The sequence below is a fragment of the Carettochelys insculpta genome, chromosome 4, assembly GCF_033958435.1.
Source record: "Carettochelys insculpta isolate YL-2023 chromosome 4, ASM3395843v1, whole genome shotgun sequence".
NCBI classification, from domain to species: Eukaryota; Metazoa; Chordata; order Testudines; family Carettochelyidae; genus Carettochelys; species Carettochelys insculpta.
The window spans coordinates 34,516,394-34,538,288 of record NC_134140.1 but is presented as its reverse complement, the minus strand read 5'-3'; the positions used below and the strand labels follow the sequence as shown (position 1 = coordinate 34,538,288).

Genomic DNA, 21,895 nt, shown 5'->3' with positions numbered 1-21,895 from the left:
ACAAAATGGAACTTTTCTGGTTAGATACAGAACATGTGATGGGGGGAAATTAAGGCTAACAGATAAATCTTACTGGAGAGCTGAAGATAATTTTATACAGAGTTGAGAAACAAGTGCCTTAAAAACCAGGAAATGCAGTCAAAACTGAGAGCCGTTGATAAGAATGATAAAGAATTTGAGAATGTTGTCAAGGGAAGAAAATGAAAGAGCTAAGGACTGGAGTGAGACCTCATTCAGTGCAGCCAAACAGCATACGCTGTGCATTGAAGGAATATTTAAGGGTGTGCGGGCAGTGTTCCCTGTAAGCTGAGTGCATGAGCAGGCACCCAGGAGAGATTCAAACGCTGCATGGCTGCGCCTGGCTGGGTAAAATAACTGGCCCAAAGCTAAATCTTATACTTTGCAACAATTAAATTTTATTTTGAGGTTCAAAGATGTTATTTGCATATCACTCTACTTCCTGATTTGAGCTATTTTCACAGTAGTTCTTTTTTGTTTTGTTTTTTTTTCATTGTAAATCTGAGGTATACTGGAAATGTATTTGGAACTTTTGTTCTAGGAGAGGCTCAGTGAAGCATCCAGACATTAGTGAACTTTTTGGTCATCGCTATTAATCAGACAAAAGACAACAGGATAACAAGTTAATATGTGTGTGCTGTGACTGTGGAAAACATACAATGAAAACACCTACAGGCGAAATAAATCCCTAACAGTTAATCAGCTTTCTTAGCTTGATGTATTGTGCCCTTTTTTCAGAATTCTTGGCAATCGGGTGGCAGAATTGGAGAAGAAGTTGAGAACTTTGGAAATTTCTGGTTTGTGGAGTCTTCCAGGTTAGTAGAAATTCAGAAAAACATAAGAATGACCATTCTGGATCAGACCAATGTTCTGTTTAGCTCAGTATCCTGTCTTTCTGTGCTCAAAGCCAGAAGGTTTGGGGTTGTATCCCTGACCATCTTGGCTAATTGGCATTGGTGGACTGATCCTCCTTGAACTTATCTAGTGCTTTTGTTTTTTAACCGATCCCCTGGCAATGAGTTTGACAAGTTGACTGTATGCTACGTGAAGAAGTACTTCTTCTTTCTGTTTGTTTTCAACTGACTACCTATGAATATCTTTGAGTGTCCCTTGCTTCTTGTGTTATCAGGAGAGACAAATAACTCTTCCTTACAGTTTCTCCATGCCATCTGTGACTCTTTAATTTGTCATATCCATCATAATCTCTTTTCTAAGCTTTCTTCCCTGTCTTTTTAATCTTTTGCACTGAAGTTGTTCCATCCTCCCATTCATATTTGTGTGCCATGGATTTATATAGTGGCATTGATATTTCCTGTCTTATCTGTTCCTTTCCTAATGGTTCCAGGTATTTGGTTACTTTTTTCCTTCTGTTGGTACACATTGAGCAGGATTTTTCAGAGAACTGTATACAGGTGGTCCCCAACTTAAGAACGCATCAACTTATGACCATTCATACTTAGGACCAATCTCCAGCTCACCACCCGCACAAGCCCCAGCTCACCTGCCCCAGCAGACCCGGCTCCAACCCCTCTGTCCCAACCCCCCTCCACTCAGCCCCAACCCCTGTAGACCCGGACCCAACCCCCTCAACCCCCGTGTGGCCCCACATCACCCCTCCCCCCATGCGGCTGGGTCAGCATGCGTAGGGCTCCAGCCTGCCCCCCCTCAAGCACCCTGCCCCAGTGCACCCCCATTCAATGCCTCCCCCACCTGGCTCAACCCCCCTGTGTCCCCAGCTCATCCACCCATGCATGGGGCTCCAACTTCAACCCATGGCTGGGGCTCTGGCTCCCAGCCCCCAGCTGGGCTCCAACCCCTCTCCACTCAAACACCGCCCCCCGCCACACCCTCCATTCAACCCCCGCGTCCAGTTCAACCCCTCCCTCCTACGGCCCCAGCTCACCCTCCCCCTCCCGCTTGGGGCTCCAGCTGTCAGCAGCCACCGGCATGCACAGGGGCTCTATCCCCCCTGCCAGCTCAACCCACCCCCGTTCACCCCCATTCAGTCTCCCCTCCACCCAGCTCAAGCCCCCTATCCCCAGCTGACATCTCCCCTTGCACCCCCGGTATGCGCTGTCAAGCACTGCAGGTGCATGAGGCTCTAACCTCTACCCAGCTAACCCCCCACCCAGGTTCACTCTGTTCAACTCTCCCCCCCAGTCATCCACAGCCCCAGCTCACACTCTCCAGCATGCAGGGCTCTGGCTTCAACCTGCGCCCAGGACTCAGTCTCCAACCCCACCACCCCCACATCCCCGGCTCCAACCTCCTGGCTGGGTTCAACCTCCACCCTAACCCCCTGCTGCTCGAGTCCAGCCCCCTGCAAGCCCCAGCTCAACTGCACCCTCCCACCACCCCTGCTGCCCTAACACACCCCAGGCTTAACCCCCCTGCTCTCTCCCTGGGCCCCAAACCAAGCCCTTTCCAACTTACCCAAAATTCAAGGTATCCCTCATGTACCTCGAGGGATTACAATATAAGGGTATTTCCGATTTACAACCAAATCAAGTTACAACCAGGTGTTGGAACCTAACCCGTTCGTAAGTCAGGGACTATCTGTGTAGTGACTCCAAAATCTTTCTTGAGTAGTGTCAGCCAATTTAGACACCATCATTTTGTATATATACTTGGGATTGTTTTCCAATGTGCATTACTTTGAATTTAGCAGCATTACATTTTATTTGCCATTTTGTTGTCCCATCACCCAGTTTTGTAGGATTGCTTGCATTATTTAGTTTTTGGGTATCTGTTTCGACATGAGGATTAGAATGTACACTTTGTGAGAAACTTTTTAAAAAACGTTTCGGTGATCAGTGGTTCTGAAAACATGGGTCTTCAGCAGTTTTTGAAAGTCCAGTTTAAGTTGTAACAAAAATCACTAGTTACTTTTGAAAATGATAGCTTGACACACATTTGAAATCAGGATATAGTAGATAGCAAAAGAAATACTTTTTCAAGAATTCAAAAAACAGCCTGTCACTCTGGTTTATTAACAATCTTATTTAAATGTTAGTATAAAACATATAACTTAAAACAAAAAAGCAGTCATGTAGCACTTTAAAGACTAACAAAATAATTTATTAGGTGATGAGCTTTCGTGGGACAGTTTCTGAAGAAGTGGGTCTGTCCCATGAAAGCTCATCTTCAGAAACTGTCCCACAAAAGCTCATCACCTAATTGGTTATAATACCTTAAGTTATGTGTGTTAGTCTGTATTCTATCAAAACAAAACAGCAGTCATGTAGCACTTTAAAGACTAACAAAATAATATATGAGGTGATGAGCTTTTGCTATTATTTTGTTAGTCTTTAAAGTGCTACATGACTGCTGTTTTGTTTTGATAGAATACAGACTAACACATATAACTTAAGGTATTATAACCAGTTTTTTCAATGGTTTATTAATTGTAGCGAAATATGCATCATTTAGGTGACATTCATTTTTGTTATTTTGTTATCATTACACCTAATTATTTCTCTTTTTAACCACCTTCCACATTGGTGTTCACACTATTAGGTTGTGCTTGTGCTACCACTTTCCCACTAAAGCCATTAGTGGTATCTACACTAGTGTAGACAAGGTTCCAGGTACTCTAACATATCATTTAGGTCTAACCACCCAATAAGAACTAGTATTCAGCAATGTAACTGAAGAGTCCTAGTGACAAACCCCTCCAGTTCCATTCCTGATGTTAGTTTTTCTTCAAATCCTCTTGATGTGAGATGCAGATAAAATAATTTCCTTGAGTCATGCTTGTGCACATTTACATCTTGTTTTTTAATTTAATGTAAAGTTGCTTGGATATTTAACATATTGGTATTCTACTTTGTTTAAAAAAATGTTGTTCAGTGACATTGATAGTCTAAAATGCAATGTTTGGTCTTTGGAAAATGTATAAAAATACAATAGAATGCTGAGAGCTTCTTGATCCATTGTTACTCTATTTAGGTAAGACAGCCTATTAATATTAATACAATAACTGTCTCTCTTCTTCCTTTCTTTTGCTGCCTGAAGGCCTGAGCTACAATGTCGCAGTGGGATTTGGGAGTAGGTTCTACCTGACATATATTTTTAGTAACTTATTTTAGCAATATGTTAAATATTGTCACAGCATGTAAATAAATGGAAATGTTTCCTGAACATTTTTATATTTGTCAGATTAAGATGTTCAGTTGAGTGAATTAGATGGTCACAAGGGAAATAAAGACTCCTGCACAAGACAGTTCTTTTAAATTGGGAAAAATGATAATGAAGGAGAATACTCAATAGCTCTAACTCAGCTTTACACTAGGTTGTAACTTACACCAAACAATGAGATTTATTTCTTTCTTTAACCAAAGAAGCGGTAACTTAAAAATGCACATTTGTTTCCAAGTATGATTGAGCTCAGAGATACTCAGCACATGTCTTGCAACACCCAGTAGGGTCACTAAAACTTTCCAGATGGTTACAAACTGGTTTCTGCTCTGTGAAATTCCATCTTGTATCAGGTACTGTGAAAACGATCGTAACAGGAGGAAGGGAAGAAGAGTAAAAATACCTTCTAATTGACAGTCCTAGTTTACTACTTCAAAAATGAAGTATTCTGACATTATTGAAATGGAACATTTCAGTGGCTCTGAATCACATTTTTTTGTTCAGAATTTGTATTCATTGGGCCTTTTTGTTTTAGTATGAATAAAAACAAATTTCAGAATGCCAGACCATTCCATTCTCTGACCAGCTCTACCAATAACCAGTTTCCAGTTAGAGCTCAGATTGCTCTTGGCACAAGTTTTCACAGAAGGCCTCAAGGTAGATATTATCACCATCTTTTGTGACGGAAATTCAAACCTCCAAAGACAATCCAAACCTGAATTAATTAGCCACTTCCCCATGTACCCTGTGGCATTCTCAAGAGAACTAAACACATAACCACCTTTTCAATTATTTATTTATCACATTTTGCTATAACCAACTGACACACAACGTTGAACATAACCACTCCACGCATCTGATCACCCACACAGGCACACAACACCACTTGCATATCTTACCTACAACAGCCCACAGGCACAAACCTTGCCAACACAGTCCCATACAACTATGCATTCACAAATTCCACTTACATTCCACACACACAAACAGCCCCAACATCCCACCTATACAGTAAACCCTCAAAATGTGCAAGTTTGAGTTGTGCTTAACTTGCATTAACATGAGTTAAGCACAACTCAAAATTTCACTCCCCCAGCCCCACGTGACCCCGGTTCTGCACTCCCCCAGCCCCACTCACCATCTGTGCCCAGCTCCGTCTCAGTGCCGTGCCCAGCTGTGGCTCTGGCTCAGCCCCCGTGGCCCCGGTTCAAAACCCCTGTTGGCTCACCACCTCTGTGATTGGCTTTAGCTCAACCCCGCCCCATACAACTGCCTCCCCATGCAGCTCTGGCTCAAACACCTACCTGCACCCCCCGCAGACGGCTCCAGCTCACCAACCACCCCTGCACCCAGCCCTGGTTCACCACCCCTCATGCGTGGCTCCAGCTCAACCCCCAGCCCCAGTTCAAACCCCCCGCAGCCCGGCTCACCAACCTCCCCATGTGGCTCTAGCTCAACCCTGCCCTGTTCAGCAAACACAAACACACATACACAGACACACACACACACCGTGTGGCTCTGGCTCACCACCCCACATGCAGCTCCAGTTCAACAACCCCCTCCCCAGTTCAAACCCCCGCACACAGCCCTTGTTCAAACCCCATGCAGCTAGCTCACCACCCAAGCATGGCTCCAGTTCATCCCACCCCACATGGCTCCAGCTCAACTCCCCACAGGGCCACATGGCCCCTGGTCACCACTCCCATGCCCTCCCCACAGCCCTAACCCACTGCAGGCTTAACACACCTGCCCCCCTCCCACGGCCCCAGATAACCCCAGACTTAACCCTCCCCAGCTGCCCCCGCCAACCCTAGGATTTACCTTTGAAAGGGAGCTCCAGGTGCCCTTGCTGCCCCCCCAGCTGCAGAATGTGAGTTCCACCAGGGGAAGAAAGCCACCCCTGACTGATGGGAATTCCACTTACGTGAGGGTGCATGGGAACAGAACCCTTGTGTTAATCGAGGCACTACTGTATTCCACATACAGAGGGAGGAACAAACCCCGGCTCTCCATATGCACCCACAGTATGCCCCCATACAGAGAAAGACACACCAACTACACCCTCCAACTACACTTCCAAGCAGATATGCACACCTCACAATACACACAATACAGACAGATGTACCCCAACACCAAGCAAGAAGAGGCATCCATTGACCACCTACACCCCTCCGTGCACAGATACAACCTCAGCATCTCATCTATACTCCACACACAGACACACTAACCCTGCCTTCACACCTTCACCCGTTACACTCACAACATACCCCTTTCAAAGAGAGACCCAGCTATACCTCCATAAAGAGATACACCAATTACACGCACACTATTTACATCCTCATATGGAGACACACATCCCCTGTATTCACAAACCCTCCAACTACACCCCACACAGACATCCACTTCCTACTATGTACACACCAATTAACCCCCTCATGCAGACACACACACACACCCATGAAGAGAGAGACTGCCAGATAGACCTATAGATGTTGGAATTAGAAGTACTGGGGGCATAGGCTTGAAGTAATTTCATGGTGTAAAGGATTTACGGATTGGTTCAGTGACTCTCAGTACCTCCATTATGGAAGTTGTCGCAGAGCCCTGACCAACAGCCCCACAAAGAGAGGCATGTACTCCACACCTACAGCCCCATCGAGAGACATGCACCCCCAGGAAAAGACATGCACGTGCAGCCTAACACATCCTACCTAAAGCACCATGCAGAGACACATGCACACACCCCACGTACAGCCCCATGCAGAGGCACACACAGACACATAGCCCCATGCAGAGACATGTGCACATAGACAGACACCCCCGCAAAGAGACACACACACACCACATGCCCAGTGCCTGCCACCCCCTCACTTGTCCAGCATGAAGGCTTCGGGGCAAGAAGGCTCATCCGGGACTTAGGCAGCCACAGCAGGCAGAGGAGCTGCATGGCTGCGGCTGAGGCCCCATCCTGGCCCTCCTCAGCACCATCCACCCGCCTTTCTGCTTTCTGCAGCCTGCTCGAGGAGCGAGCCATGTGGGGCCAGGCAGGGAGAAGCTGGGGCCACCAGCAGAAGGCAGCAAGTGAGGGGCATTCCAAGGACAAAGCAGCAGGTTGGGATTTGCAGAAAACTTTTGGTGGCTCCTGGGGCCTCTGCAACCCCAGCGTCAGCTGCACATCTCCTCCTCCAGGGGCAGGCCCAGGCAGGGCTTGGCTTCCCTCCTTTCTCTTCCCCAGTGGTGCAACACTGCCCACTCCTTCTCTCCATGAGTTTTCCAACCACAGTCCACACCCCCAATGGCAACCCCACACCGGCGTTGGAGCGAAGCACCTCCCCACAACAAACTTTTTAGTTGTTGGCCAACAGCTGCCTTTTGTGTCCTCAGGAAGTGTAAAATGTCATGCTTACAGTTAACACCTGCAATTAACACATGTTAATGTTTTTAGCATGTTACTTTTGCCCTGCATTAATCAGGGCATTGACACGTGTTAATTGACAGCTCTAATTCTAACTTCACGTGGAAGAATGATATGTGCACAAAAATAGGACATACAGCTCAAACAGATTGTAATAGTAAAATTGACGTTACATGACCTCTTTTGCATAAAGTATCTTCAAGTTATGTAGTAACAGAGAGATATCTGTGCTAGCCTATATACTATCAAAACAAAAAAGCAGTCCAGTAGCACTTTAAAGACTAACAAAATAATATATGAGGTGATGAGCTTTCGTGCGACAGACCCACTTCTTCAAATCATAGCCATACCAGAACACACCAAGTTTTCTTCAAGTTATGCATACTCATATTCCCAAGCTAATTTTCATAAGGCATGAGGAGGGACATCACACCATCTTTTTTGGCTAAGGGTTTCATTGTTCCAGCAAAACTCAACCTGTCACAGAGACCTTGGTTGTGTTGTGAGAGGTCTTGGGCATGGATTTGCTCTGCTCTCATGTCTGTAAGCTCATGAGCTCGCCTCCACTGAGGGTGGTGCAGAGATGGTATTTCAGTATCCTGCTAGCATTTCAATATTGTATTTGTTGCCTAGATACTGTGGTGATTGTTACATTAGAACTGTGCAGTGATTGTCACTCCACTTCTTAGAATTTGGTGTAATTGGACACTTAACGTTAGCAATTGGCTTATAAGCTATCATGCTCTCAAAAACCATTTCCCAGTGCAAAAGAATTAAGCTGAGTCTAAGAACAATTCATATGCTTCTCTTATGAAGGTCGGAGATACTGCAGATGCCTTTTATTACTCAGCAACCACCCCTTTAGGTCAGTTGAGGAGTTGCATGTTTTATCTGGAGGGGAGTGATGAGTGTATAGTTCAAGACTGTTACGTTATCTGGGAACAGATATTTAAAGGGAGGTCAAAACTTGAAGGGGTTTACAAGATTCCACTGGAGAACATCATAGTCTTCTGATGAAAGGAGGAAATAAACTTACCTTGATGTCATATAGTTCGCTTGTTTAATGGCTTATTTTCAGCTCCATGTAGTTGGTGCCTTCCAGAAGCTTTATGTAGAAAAAATAACTTACAGAAGTGAGCACGCTCAAGCACTCAATCAGAATTACATTTGATAGCCCCACTCATGCCATGCTTCACAGAACATAATGCAGCAGGAGTCAAACCTCCTATTTACAAGAACATGAATCACTGTTGTGATAGGTGAATGAGACACTCAAAGCTGGACAGAGAGTATTGCTTAGATGGCTGTGCAATGATCTGGCTATTTTGTGGAACCAGTGGGCTTCAAACAGGGAGCTTATAAAAGTGAATGAACCTGTCTGCTGTTGATGTCTGGTTGGAAGTCAAACCTTGTCTGTTTTGGTGTTTGTAACTGGAAGCCACAAGCATCCCAGGTAAGGCTTTACTTGCCTGAATCTGACATGTTGTATAAGGTGCTCAAAATAACTCCTTTGGCTCCCATTCTGTTCAGGAAGATCCAGTTCTGTTTTTAAATATCTCCATGGATATTCTCTGTCCCCTGCCATAGACCTTTTATGTCACTACTCCCCTTCCAATCACCTCTATTCATCTAGGTCTTGCCCATCTTTCTGTATGATTTTACCATGGTTGTAGAGAAAAGCCTTTCATCCTTCAGCTTCCGCCGTGTGGAACAGTTTGTTCTGCCTCATTAGCTGCCCCCTTCAGTTTTCAACTGAAAATTTGTTCCTTTTCCCTACGTTAGAGTTTTTCTCTCTTGGCTGTTTTGCCACATAACTTTATTACTTGCTATAGAAGACACAGTGTTCAAATGCAAAGTGTGATTAGATTGGGCTTCTGGTCTTGATCTGGTCAAACTTCCCCTGTACTGTTGTTCTCTTTGTATTACTGCAATGTGTAGATCCCAGCAAGGTCAGGTCCCTGTTGTGTTAAGCACTGAATAGACGTGTGGAAGCATGGTTAATGACAAGTTTTTCAAAAGCGACTGGATGTTGGGAATCCAACTTGATAGCTGAAGTAAGGGACTTGAATTAAACAGAGGGTGCTCAGAACTTCCTGACCAGAGGCTCCTTCAAAGTGTTCACAGACTAGGACCCCAAAAACACAAGACCCTCTTGAAAATCTCACCTTATAACACTGATGTAAGACACTTTGCCAACATATTTGGAGCAACAGAGCAAGGCAGTGCAAAACTGACATCTTATTTTTTTAATGAAGATAAGCAAAGTAGCAACCATTATTTGAGCACAACATCTGTCTAGATGTTTATCAGCTGGCATTCTATGGGCCTCACAGAAACTTGTAAAATTATTGATACAGTCAACTCTTTCATATCCAGCAACCCCGGGACTGGGAGGTTGCCAAACGTTCAAATATTCCAGATAATCAAGAGCAGCTGTGGGATCCACTACAGGGGACAGGAGACCCTGCCAACCCTGCAGCTGGGAGCAGGCTAGGGCCGGGGGAACATAGGGCCATCAGCTCCCACCCTGGGGAGCCTGCTAGGGCTGGGGAAACATGGCAGGCAGCCCTATAGCTGGGGGAGCACCAAAGGCAGCGCTGGGGCTGGGGGGGGCACCACTGGCAGCCCCCGGGGCTGGGGAAGTGCTGCCAGCAGGTGGCAGTACACAGAGCCCCACTGGCAGCTCCAGCCCTGGAGCCAGGGGGAACCCTGGTAGCCCTGGGGCAGAGCTTTACCAGCAGATCCAGCCCTGGGGACCTAGCTGGGGAAACCCTCAGCAGCCCCAGGGCTGGGAGCTGCTCCAAAAGCTTGGAGAGAGGCAGGATGAGCACTGAGTGGGCTGGCCCTCATGGGGCGGCATTGTTTGAGTGCTCCCATGTTTGTGCTAGTTATTTGAGAGTTCATTTATACGAATGCTGGATAAAACAGAGCTTACTGTGCAGTAGAACTGGGAAATATCCCATTTCCAGTCTGACATGAAACCAGACCCCTTAGAAATGGATTTGGGACTATGAATTAAAATTCCCAAGACCCTCCTTTTTCTTGCAATATTACCATTTGCTGCCTATATCATAATTTATACCAATATTTTAAGCCATTGGGGATATTATTTGTATAAAAATGGGGTACAAAATTGCACTTGTAATATTGAGAGTACAGAAGTGAAAGCAGGGTAGAGTAAAAGGACAGAGTGAAGTCCTTGATGGCCTGGTTTGCTCCTCAAGTCGATGTAAATGATCTCTGCATTTGTGTAACGCTTTAATCTAAAAATAATGCTTTCTGCATCACTTCTAATATGATCTGATTACAGCAGAACACAGCAGCAGCTGGTTGTCTTTCAGCAAATTAGAGAACTGCCCTTTAAGCAGGAGTGTTGGTAGAATTGCGTGTATGTGCTTTCTGTATTTGGTTAGGGCTCTTCATCTGTGGTACATTGGTGGTTTTACTTTGTTCTGCAAAAAGAGTCATTTTAACAACTACTCTATTATCACACTACTTTTTTTTGTAATGTCAGAAAAGGCTAGTTTAAACTGCGAGATATTTTTAAGCAAAACCAAACTGTGTGGTGGTTGCTGTTTAGTCAGTTACTGAACCTTTCCAATGCTTTCATCATTTCAGGTGGAAAAGATACCATGACATTCAGTGACCCAACCCTTCCTGTTCTACAGAGGTCAAGATCACCATTGCAAACATGTGCTGACAGGCAACAGCAGAATCAAGCACAGAGGCATGAAGGTGAGCATCTAGGACATAGGTGGGTTGATGCTACGTGTCTTATCAGATACAAGTAAAAGACAGAACAACAAGAAGTCCTGTGGCACCTTATAGACTAACAGATATTTTGGAGCATAAGCTTTTGTGCGCGAAGACCTGCTTCGTCAGATGCAAGCTAAGGATTGATGCTGGTATAGCGGTACGTAAAGGTTCTGTTATCATAAAGATTAAGTAAATCAATCACAACTACAGGCCTTTTCAAACAAGCATGGAGGCAGTGATAGTGACATGCTCAGTGCTAGAGGTCAGGTTTTAGCAGCAGAAAGGGATTTTGTGACATCGATGTATGCCAGAGAAAAGCGACACGTGCTACCTGTGTGAAAGCCGGCACCCTCCTGTTCTCCCCACCCCTTTACAGTGCATCAGAGGAATGCAGACTATGGAACTTGCTTAGCACTCTCATGCATTAGGCCTGATCTACAGATGAAAGGCCTCCTGATTGTGCCTAGCACATTGAAATAAACCCCTGCTGTTGAGCAATTGATTCTTCTTTTATATTCATGCATGCATTTTATTAAAATCCTTTCTCAGTCACAAGCTCTGATATCTTCCCTTAAAAGTCCAGCTCAGCTTTATTTCATGCTAAGTGGCAGGCTAATAAGAAAGCTCATTACCTAATAAATATATTAGTCTTTAACCAGGCATCTGACGAAGCGGGTCTTTGCCCATGAACACTTATGCTCCAAAATATCTGTTCATCTACAAGGTGCCACAGGACTTCCAGTTACTTTTCTTCAGTTTTTCTTGGTAGTCAGGGAATAGATTTTTAGTCTTGATCAGCTGATATTTTTTCTGCGCTAAGTATAGGAAATTAAGCCATATTTAACACTTTAATTGAATAGATAAATAACTTACTGATACTAATCTTAATTTGAAATAATCATTAGGTTCTAATTAAATCCTTACTCACTTAAAGTGTTTTGTTGAAATAATTATACAGGTTAAATCTCTCTAGTCTGGCACTCTCTGATTTGGCAACATCCGTGGTCCGGCATGATTTTAGAAAGCCGGGCAACTGCTTTGTGGCCAAGTTTCCTGTGGTCCCATAAAGATTGTTTACAGCACCAATCAGTCCTGGCTGTCAGTATTCTGTGCTGTTAGTTACCTCTGCTTTACCCCAAAATGTCTTTGAAGAGCCCAGAAAGCAGTGGATGTCTTGGTAATGCTGCTAGACAATATTGACCTTCTGGGGTTCGGCAAATTCTCTCTTTCAGCACCAGTCAGGTCTTAGGGGTGCCAGACTAGAGTGGTTCAACCTGTTATTGTCTTCTTCTTTGTTATTTGTCATTGTGAACAGGGCTGGGAGCACTGCCTAGAATTAAGATTCCACATTTCCCATTATAAGATGCTGCGTTCATATCCATGTAACTTTGCCGAACTCCAGGAGTTTGGGTTGAAATTTCCATGCTGTGCGTCCGTCTCAGCTTGAACTGATTTTGAGGGTGCCGGTACGGGGTGTTTGCTTTGTTCTTTAAATTTAAGCCCCAGTAGTTGAGGTGGTTCTGACGACAAGACTCACTGCTCCTCAAGCTGTGAGCAACACTTTAGAAAATACATCCCTATGTCCACAGAGAGGATGACAATCTACTATTTTCTGTCAATTACTCTGTTAGCTCCAGTAGTAAAGCCCTGTGTGATGCAACCTACTTTGGGCCACTTATGCATATGAACAGTGATGCTGTCTTTAATTACATAATCAGTTATTTCTGAATTATTCATGTAGTTTTATTCAGTGTTCAAATTTTGATGTTATGATACACTTTAAATGTTTTTAAAACATTGAATGAAGGAAAAAAGGTTGTTGTTTTTTTTTCTGCTTGTGCCTTGTCATTTGCTGCTATCAAAGCATTGTATCTAGGAGAAATGTTCAAGATTAATTATCTACCTTCATTACAGGGAAAGGCTCAAGAAAAATGGATCTTAATGTTAACTCCTGAAAGTGGCATTGTCTTGAGCTATTACTGAACTCACATGGCAAGAAATTCCACATCACAAGGCCTTAAGGGGGGACAAAGCTCTTCCCTGGAAGTTTTGTCCTAGGCTCCATCACCTGTAATGTCCCTCTTTATTGCAGCTGTCAGGGTTACAAAAGAGAGGCTTACCTTATCCAGTAAGAACGTCTGGTGTTCTGAATGGTTTTGTTCTTTGACAGAGTTCCAGAGTGGAATAGAGAGCCAGGGTAGAATTCAACATAGTTAAGTTGTGTATCGTTTACCTTGGGGTTCGCAACTGGCATTTCATTAGCAAGGTCATCTTCTGCCTGGCCTTCTTGGTTATTGTTCCATGTATAGAAACTCATGTAACTTACACTACTGTGATGCTGTCCCATTTCTGTCTTATGATGTTTCAACAGAATTGATAGTTGCAGAGGAAGCTGCTACGGTCTGCAACAATTCCCAAGCAAACACAAACAACAGTAACCAAAATAAGCCTTTTCATCCCACGTTATCCCAGTTTCCTTCTGAGGAGGAAGAAATAAACAGGCTTGGAAGTGAAATAATAAAATTGACAGAAGAACAGGCAGCTGCAGAACTGGAGGGAAGCAGAACAGAAAGTCTGCCGAAGGGCCAGAATACAGGGCACCTGTCAGAATGTAGCGATTCATCCAAGGAAGAGTCCCCCTTATCCAGCCCTGATCCATTTGATCCTGTGGAGTCATCAGACTCCAGGAATGAGCGTGCAGAGGAAAACTGGGTCCTGAAAGACCATGGGGAAATGGCAGAGAATGACTGTGAAAATGTCCGTGAGAGAGAGAGTGGAAACAGCAATGCGCTGGACACTGAAGACACAGGAGGATGTGGAGATTTAACTGTTTCAACCTCTGATTTAAGCAACATCTCCCATAATCTCCCTGAACCAGAGTGTGGCAAATCACCGGCTCCTGCTGAACACATTGAGCATTTGCATAACAGCAAGGCTTGTGCTATGACGTCCAAGGCCTCAGGCCTCTGCCTCTCATCCTCCTGTGGTGGAAGCTGTGAATAGGGATATTCATCAACATTAATCTGCCATAGAACTGTGGTTTTTAAATCAGCCTGGCAGCATTTGTCTGTTAAAACAATGCTTGTTTTTCTATTGACCATGGTCGGCCAAAATAATGTACATATATAAAATGGGTGGAGTGTGACAGTGATGAGGGTGGCCATTTATTGAAGGCTCACGGTGATTGAGAGTTCTAGAGAGACTGACGTAATGGAGCCAGGAGATGACCATTACCCTTTATCTTGCTGAGTCCTAGCTGGATCTCCATAGCATGCATGTTCTTATGCAATGCATGGTGCCTACTGGTATGTCTTCTGAGGGTTTCAAATGGCTATTTTCAGCAGAAGGTAATGTGATGGGATAAGCTGAAGAGGGTGTAAAGGTATCAGGCTTTTGTTTACTTTTCTAGATTTGTATTTTCTCTGTACGTGCTCACTGTGAATGCATGTGTGAAATAGCAGCGTTTGATCCCTGTTGAAGAAGAAAATGGTTTTGAAAGGTGGACCCAGCACAAAACACAGGGGACTTGCGCCCCATGCCAGCTGAAGCTCCTAAAGTTGCTTTAGTAAAGTTCCCAGAGACTTTCCCAGAAAGGGGATGGAGGGGAGAATAACAGAGCTGCTCAAGGGGAGGAGGAGAAATGTGCATAAATAGGTCCACTTCCTATGACAGTCCCATGATGAAGCATTTGCAAAGTATCTTCCTACTGGAGTCACTTGTATGGGAGACAGAGTGGTTCTAGGCCCATCTCCACTTTGATTATATATAAAACAAAAATGTGACTGAGGGGTGGGCATAACTTTTCATTTCTTCCCTCAAATCCTCAGTCTTTTGGAAAGTAGTGCGGCTGCTCTTTGGGCCACACTTGCAAGCTGATAGGTAATCAGTGGAAAACCCTTCTGGTGTTTTCCAGGAGGGCCTGGAGGGTGGGTTTGCACAGCAAGTCCCCTGCATTCTAGTGAGGGACTTGGGCCACTCTCTGCTCCCGGAAAGGCTGTGGCAAGGGAACGCTTCACGATGGAGTTCACAGCTGGTAGAGCTGGGGAGGCAGGCGCTTCTTCGCCTCTTTTTAGAAAAGGGAACAGTCTCTGCAGCTGTGGAGCTTCTATGGGCTAGCAGCCGTGGAGGCAATTTTTTCTGCTGGCTTGGGACCTAATTGTTGGTAAATGTTCATGTCTCACACCTAGAATTTGAAACCAATCAGTGGGAATTAAACCAAATTTAATAAACTACTGCTGATAAAAAGGAAAATCCCTCCCAGATTGAGCCTTTGTTTGACAAAGATGTGCCAGCTGCAGATTTTTACAGCCCACTCATCAGCTACTGAAAAACAGGGTTTATATCAGCAGCCCTGACAAATGTGTCTCTATATGGAAGCTGAGCTAGCAGGTGCTGCCGTAATCAAAGGTGTTTTGATTCCATGAAGAGTGTGTGCTTGGCAGAAGAGAGACTATATATAACAGCTACATCTGAACATAATAAATGATGGGAGGCTGAAAAATGTGACCTGCCTCTTGTTTTACTGCATTTCCCTAACAGGAGTGTGCATGTAGCCCTTTCTCTGCTGTCTATCTGCTCTGTCTTGCCGTGTGCCGGCAATAAAGGAATACTGTACTTGCATCACTCCTCAAAAGAGCTTCATTTCTTTTTAAAGGGACAATCTCATTGTGTCACGCTGACATCAACAGCAGCCTCTTTTCAACCAGTTTGTTCCCAATTCAGATGCTTTGGAAGCATGCTACATTTAAAAAAAAATTAAGCTTTCTTCCTTTGCTTCAGTTATGTTTGTTTCTCAAAACCCAAAGACCAAGGGGGCTGTAAATGGTACCATTACTGATCATGTTATTGACTCAGGTATTTATATGACAGTCCTGGCACACATGAAGAAAGAAAGGCATGCATTGAAGTAACTCAAGACATTTGTAAAGTGTTTTGTAATATTGAAAGTACTACCCTCCAGAAGACGTTTGTCCAAGGTATGTATTCCTTACCTTCTTTCATCAGATCCTGAAGTGTTCTGGAGCTAAATGCTATAGCAGTTCTGAATGAAAATGCCGTCAAAATTGAGGCTTGTGTTGTATTAAAAAATCCCTAAATGTCAGTGTTTGTATATACAGTTGGCTCAGAAATGTTGAAGGTCTGTGTGTGCTTTATTCTCCTCTCTGCCACATTGGTGTAGGGGCCTGAGGCAAATCTCACTGAGGTCAATGGGAGTCTTTCCACTGAATACTGTAGGCTTTGGACCAGTCATTAAATCAGGAATGACCCTACTGAAGTCATTATGGTAATTGTGTAAAACTGGTGTGGGTCAGAACAGACTCAGGCTGATTGTTACCATCAGTGCATAAAACTGCCTTGTTGCTGTTCTGATATGATTGCATAGCTGGTATTTGGAAAGCTTCCTGAAAATTAGATCCTTTTATGGCTTAATCTCTCCCCATCCCTCCTCGCCTAAATTCCTCTTCCATATCCTTTCTGGCACAGTCTCTGGCCAGGAGGCTCCCTATAGACAGCTCATTTCAGTACCAGGGAGTCCGGTGCCCTGTTCCACACGTGATTGTACATCCTCCCAGCTGTGCTTTCAGCCTTCATGCATGGGACTTTAGAGCCTTTATGGGCTGAGACATGAAGCTTCACTACACCAAATCACCCAAAGTAAGATTTGTTTGCTGCAATCAATTACCATGGACTCTGAATGTTGAGGGGTTTGTTTTCCTTTCCCTGGTGCTTCTGTTACATCAGTACAGCTTTGTCTTTACTGGCATTACGAACAATTTGCACCAGCTTTGAGAAGAATGAGACCTTCTTTGATGATACGGGTGTGCTGCCTCTCTAGGATTTTAAACTGCACTCTGCCAGGCACAACCAACCATAAACCTTATCACTAGTGGGGGAGGGCAGGAGATACAGAGCCAACTTCAAATCCAGCATTTCAAAAACTGATTTTTAAGGCCATTGTTTTGTAATCAGATCAAATGATTTCCCATAATCTACACCCTTTTGGAAGACTATGAACATGTAGTGGAGCCCAGTAGGAAATGTATTTCTTGACAGGGAGAAATGAGAAAAAGAGCACAGGACCTTTAAAATTAAACCTATTTTAGAAAAGGTGTTCACCATCTCTTTAAGTTTGTGAAAATGACAAATTAAGAATCAGCTTTTAAAGCACTGCTTCCTTCCTACATCAGACTATGTTTTATGTATAGGGCAAATAATATAATAAAGAAATTAGAATTTCTTTAATCCATATAAGTTCAGGAATATATCTTAACTGAAATTAATTTTTAAAAGATTGGGAATTTTTTTGACCAGCTACTGTTTTGTTTAAAGAAAAATACAGCATTTCTTTATTTGCAATCCTTTCCTTTGTTGCAATCTATAGTCCCCATATCAGATGAAAGCTGTATTTAAATGTAAGTTTTGGCTCTTGGAATGAAAACAAATTTCCTGGTATGTTTTCTTTTATCTTCTCCCTTATTACTGTGACAGGAAGGTTAATTACACCTTGTGTTTTATTAGTGGATCATTTAGTAAATTGTGGTAATACTTTTCATTCTTTGTGTTGCAAAAAGATATTTTGTTCAATAACTTGGCTTTATACAAACTGAAAAATCTAAAGTAAAAGTCTTTTCTACTGGCATTTGGTCTATTCAGATTGCAAGGAGTAACTTGCTAGGGTTTTTTTGGCTATGGAAGATCAGACTGTGTACTCTTGCCTTCGTACATAGTATTTAAATTAATGTATCTACATTTTGTGAACAGCATTACACAGTTTTGCCAGATGTGTTATCTAGTAGTAAGCTCTCCAAACATTTCCAGGCTACTTACTATTTTTTGTAAGTTTACTTTCAAATGTAAACAGTGTGACTCAGCTACAGGCGTGTGGAAGACTAAGCTTATACATGTGGGAGAATAAAACCTGCAAATATAAGTAGAACAGTACAATGGATCAGAAGTTAAAAATAGAAATAATGTCTATACTCTCCCTGAATCTGTCGGGAAAGCTATTATCTCACTCTACCAGGCTACTGTACAAAGCAGTTGAAGGTATAGAAATCTTTATACCTCTCAGTTATGTAGAAAAACATTGCAGAACATCTTAGCCAAAAGCAGTTTCTCATTAATTTTTCTTTGTACCTCAGCCTGTGCTTGCTCAAGAGATCTATTAGAATGGACAAGTTCTTTCCAGATTTCGTAAACTAAATATTTGGCTAGTGTTACCTTGTTCCAGTAAACTTCTGAGCTGAATAAATCGGAGTCTTAAACTTTTTTTAAAAAGTACATTGCAAAGTTGAGAGGATGCTGTTTTTTTTATTAATCTGCTTACAGAAGGGAAGAATCTCTACAGAGGAATATTGTTGCTTAGAGGGCAGCAGGACAGAGACCCAGGGGGAAGAGGAAAGCTTTCCTATGTCTCAGTGATCAAAAGCATAGACTATATCTATTCTGTGCTGCCTAGACAATAGATGGCATGTGGTCTTTAGTTAAGCCTTTTTTTTTTGCTGGTTTGTGATCCTCTTCTTCCTCATTTCTGTAGTGCCAGAAAGGCTTTTCTCCCATAACTTCTTGTTGCCTATCCCAATGACACAGCAAGCTAGACGTCTACCAGCATTCCCATTCTCCAAACTGGCTTTATTGTTACCCTTGCCCATGTCATCTTCCTGCTCATGGATCACAATGGCTCTCCCCATGATAGAGTATGGGCCAAACAGAGTAGCAAGCAGATTTGGCTTGTGTTTTCTAATTTTGCCACCTTTAGGGTAAAAGTTGCCAAAGTCCCCTGGATGATGAGGGTGATTCACGTTGAAAGGATTGTAGTGCCCTGCAGTAGAGTCACAGCCGTCGCTGAGGTCTCCGAGCTGATGGATATGAATAGCTCTGCCAGACTGATTGCTGCCTTCTGGAAACCCATCCAAGGAAAAGAAAACCTCTAGTTTTCCATGCGGGTACGACTGTCTGAACAAGACTTGGCCTGTCACCTGTGGGTTGTCAGCATCTAGCTTGGAGCTGGGCTTCACTTCACAAGTGGCATAACCTGTCCGGTCAGTCTCCTCATTGATGAACTGTGGGTAGAGTAAATTCTGCCATAGGTCATTCACTTTTGTCTGTATGTCCTGAAGTGGTCTATCTGTGTTGGAATCAGCCTCTCCTTCTCCCTTTACAACACCAGATGCAGATAGGCCTGGGATGAGGGCCAGGTAAAGGAGCAGAAACATTTTTGTAGGCTGGGAATTGCAAATTGCAAAAGGCTACAAAAAGGCAAGGGGGAAAAAAAGGTTTCAATTTTTTTTTTCTATATAGAAGGAGAGTAACCCACTCTAGTGAAATGGACATCATGCTACCAAGCAAAACAGCTGAACTGTGTTGTCACTACATACTCAGCTTATTTCTAAATGTCTCTACAATGTTGAATCATCTGACTCAACTGCAATAATTTCTCTGAATGCAGTTTTTAAACATACACAAACTACCAACTATGACTGTAAAAATATTTGCAATCTGTATTGCAAAGTAGGTCTGCAAAATCATCCTCCTTGCAGAAATCAAATCTGAAACTCAGTTCAATCAATTCTTGAATTATTGTTGAGAATTTTTCCCCTAAATCAAATCTTACTAGGAAAATCTGTCAGGAGATTTTATTTTGGCCAATGTGTTTGCAATCAGCTGATTATTAAAAACAATCTCAATGTTGCTTACCTTTTCAAAGGTTTTCCAGGAGCTCTTTATAGTGGGCTGCAGTCTCTGCTTGCAAACAATGAGTAGTGAGAGCCCAAATTCCAGATTTCTCTGCAGTTGAGGCTTATGAGAGCTCTTTGTGTAAAAATTGGGCAACACTAGCTCCTGGGCGTGGCTAATAGAACCCTGGGAAGAGAGGAGTACAAAGTTTAACTGGTAAGTTTTTAGAAAGAAGAAACAATGTGTGTCCTTTTCCCCAGTCCGTGCAGCCAGCTGGCTGAGTCCTCACTGGCTTTCCAGAAGAACAGAAAAAAGAAAATTGGCTACCGAGGTTCTAAATTAATCTTCCTTTTCATGATTTCATGTGTTTGTTTAAAGCATATGAGGGAGGGGAGGAAACGACTTTTATCAGAGTACGGACATCTTTGTTGAAGCAGTTCTTCTGCTTGAAACTGTCACTTGTCACTGATTCAGCTAAGTGCTGCATTTTGTTCATTAGAAATAACAGCAGCTGCTAAGTGTCAGGACCTCACTTGTAGTGACACATAGGGTGCTGCTGGTACTACAGAATCTGAAAGCTGCAACTAGAGCTCTAAGGCCGAGAGTCTCAGCCAGGGGCATGGTGCCCACTGGGGGTGGAGAGTAGGACTAGCGTTAGATTCTCTGGGGTACAGGGCAGAAAGCCCAAACCTGAGCCCCACCACCTGGGGCTGAAAGCAGAAGCCTCACGGGGTCCCCTGTTTGGTGGGGCCCTAGGCAGTAGCCCAGCTTGCTACTCCCTGATGCTCGCCCTGGCTTTTCTCTGCTTCATATGCAGCAAAACAATTGGGGCCAGGCACACGGACATAGGGAGGCAAAGGTGGCGACTGCCCTGGACCCAGCAATCCAGAGAGGACTGGGCCCTTGGCTGCTGCTACTGTAGTGGCAGCTGGAGCCCTGGGCCCTTTAGATCACTGCTGCAGCTGTACACTGCAAAGCCCTGGGCTGCATGATCTCAGAGGCGAGCGAGGGGGAAGTGATATGCAATCCAAATGGTGCTGAGAGTTGGCTGTCCTGGCTCTGCCCTTTCTGGAAGCATGGAGCTGGGCTTCCCCCCTAACTTGCCTGGAAGCTGGTGAGACTGTAAACTCTCCTGGTTGTGGCAGTTCTGGGCTATGAAATGTCTATAGTATGTTGGGGTGAGGGGTGCTGAGGCAGAGAGAGGTTGAGGACCCCCTGCTCTAAAACTTTTTGAAGCACTTTTAATAACTTTGTGCCGCTCCAGAAATTGCCAGAGAAGATGCTCTCCCTGCAATCCCAGTCTTGCCAGGCTGTTTGTTCCAATGCAGTGGGTTATTAGGAAAGTGATGAATTCTTTCAACATTGCAGCTGTGTCTACACTAGTAAGTTCTTTCAGCCAAAAACACAAAAAAACAGACCTTTCCCAAAACAACCCATGGAGCGTCTACAACCAGGAGTGTCTACAACCAAAATGCACTGTTTTGATCTGAAATGGAAAGAACACAGCACTTTTTCCAGCAGCCCTCCTCCTCTCCCAGATGAGGAAGAGTGCCTTTTTCCATGTAGATGCCCCAGGGGCCCTTTTTCCGCAAGAGCAGTCCTTGTGGTGCCAGATTTTTTGATCCCTGGCCCGTTCTTTTGAAAGGGCAGGGGCTGTGTGGACACTCTCTATCGAAAGAGCAGATCACTCTTGTGAGCCGCTTTTTTGTGTGTGGACTCTCTCTTTTGAAAAGTTTCTTCAGCAGAGATCTTCTGGAGACCTTCTTTCGAAATGTTGCAGTAGCGTAGACATAGTCTGTGTGTTTTGGGTAAGTATTTCTACAGCAGTGGGGTGGGGTGTCAGACTAAGCGAAAATGAGATTGTCTCCTAGAAGCTAACTGAAGAGCCTGGAT

General features: G+C 43.9%; 2 protein-coding genes across 4 annotated transcripts in view; one reads left to right on the top strand and one right to left on the bottom strand.

Moving 5' to 3' along the window:
- Positions 1-18,487, top strand: part of CCDC149 (coiled-coil domain containing 149) — a 93,270-nt gene extending 74,783 nt beyond the window's left edge. For all 3 annotated transcript variants that reach the window (XM_074992562.1, XM_074992561.1, XM_074992560.1), the window contains 3 exons: positions 757-833; positions 11,189-11,305; positions 13,698-18,487. In XM_074992562.1, coding sequence (XP_074848663.1) covers positions 757-833; positions 11,189-11,305; positions 13,698-14,329 — 826 coding nt within the window. In that variant the 3' untranslated portion in view covers positions 14,330-18,487. The remainder of the gene's footprint in view (positions 1-756; positions 834-11,188; positions 11,306-13,697) is intronic.
- Positions 18,488-18,617: 130 nt separating this feature from the next.
- On the bottom strand, positions 18,618-20,171 carry SOD3 (superoxide dismutase 3). The gene is made up of 2 exons (XM_074992563.1): positions 20,024-20,171; positions 18,618-19,575 (listed from the first exon to the last, which is right to left on the bottom strand). Exon 2 carries the CDS (start codon positions 19,540-19,542, stop codon positions 18,811-18,813), a length of 732 nt encoding a protein of 243 aa, XP_074848664.1. The 5' UTR covers positions 19,543-19,575; positions 20,024-20,171; the 3' UTR covers positions 18,618-18,810.
- Positions 20,172-21,895: the final 1,724 nt, after the last annotated feature.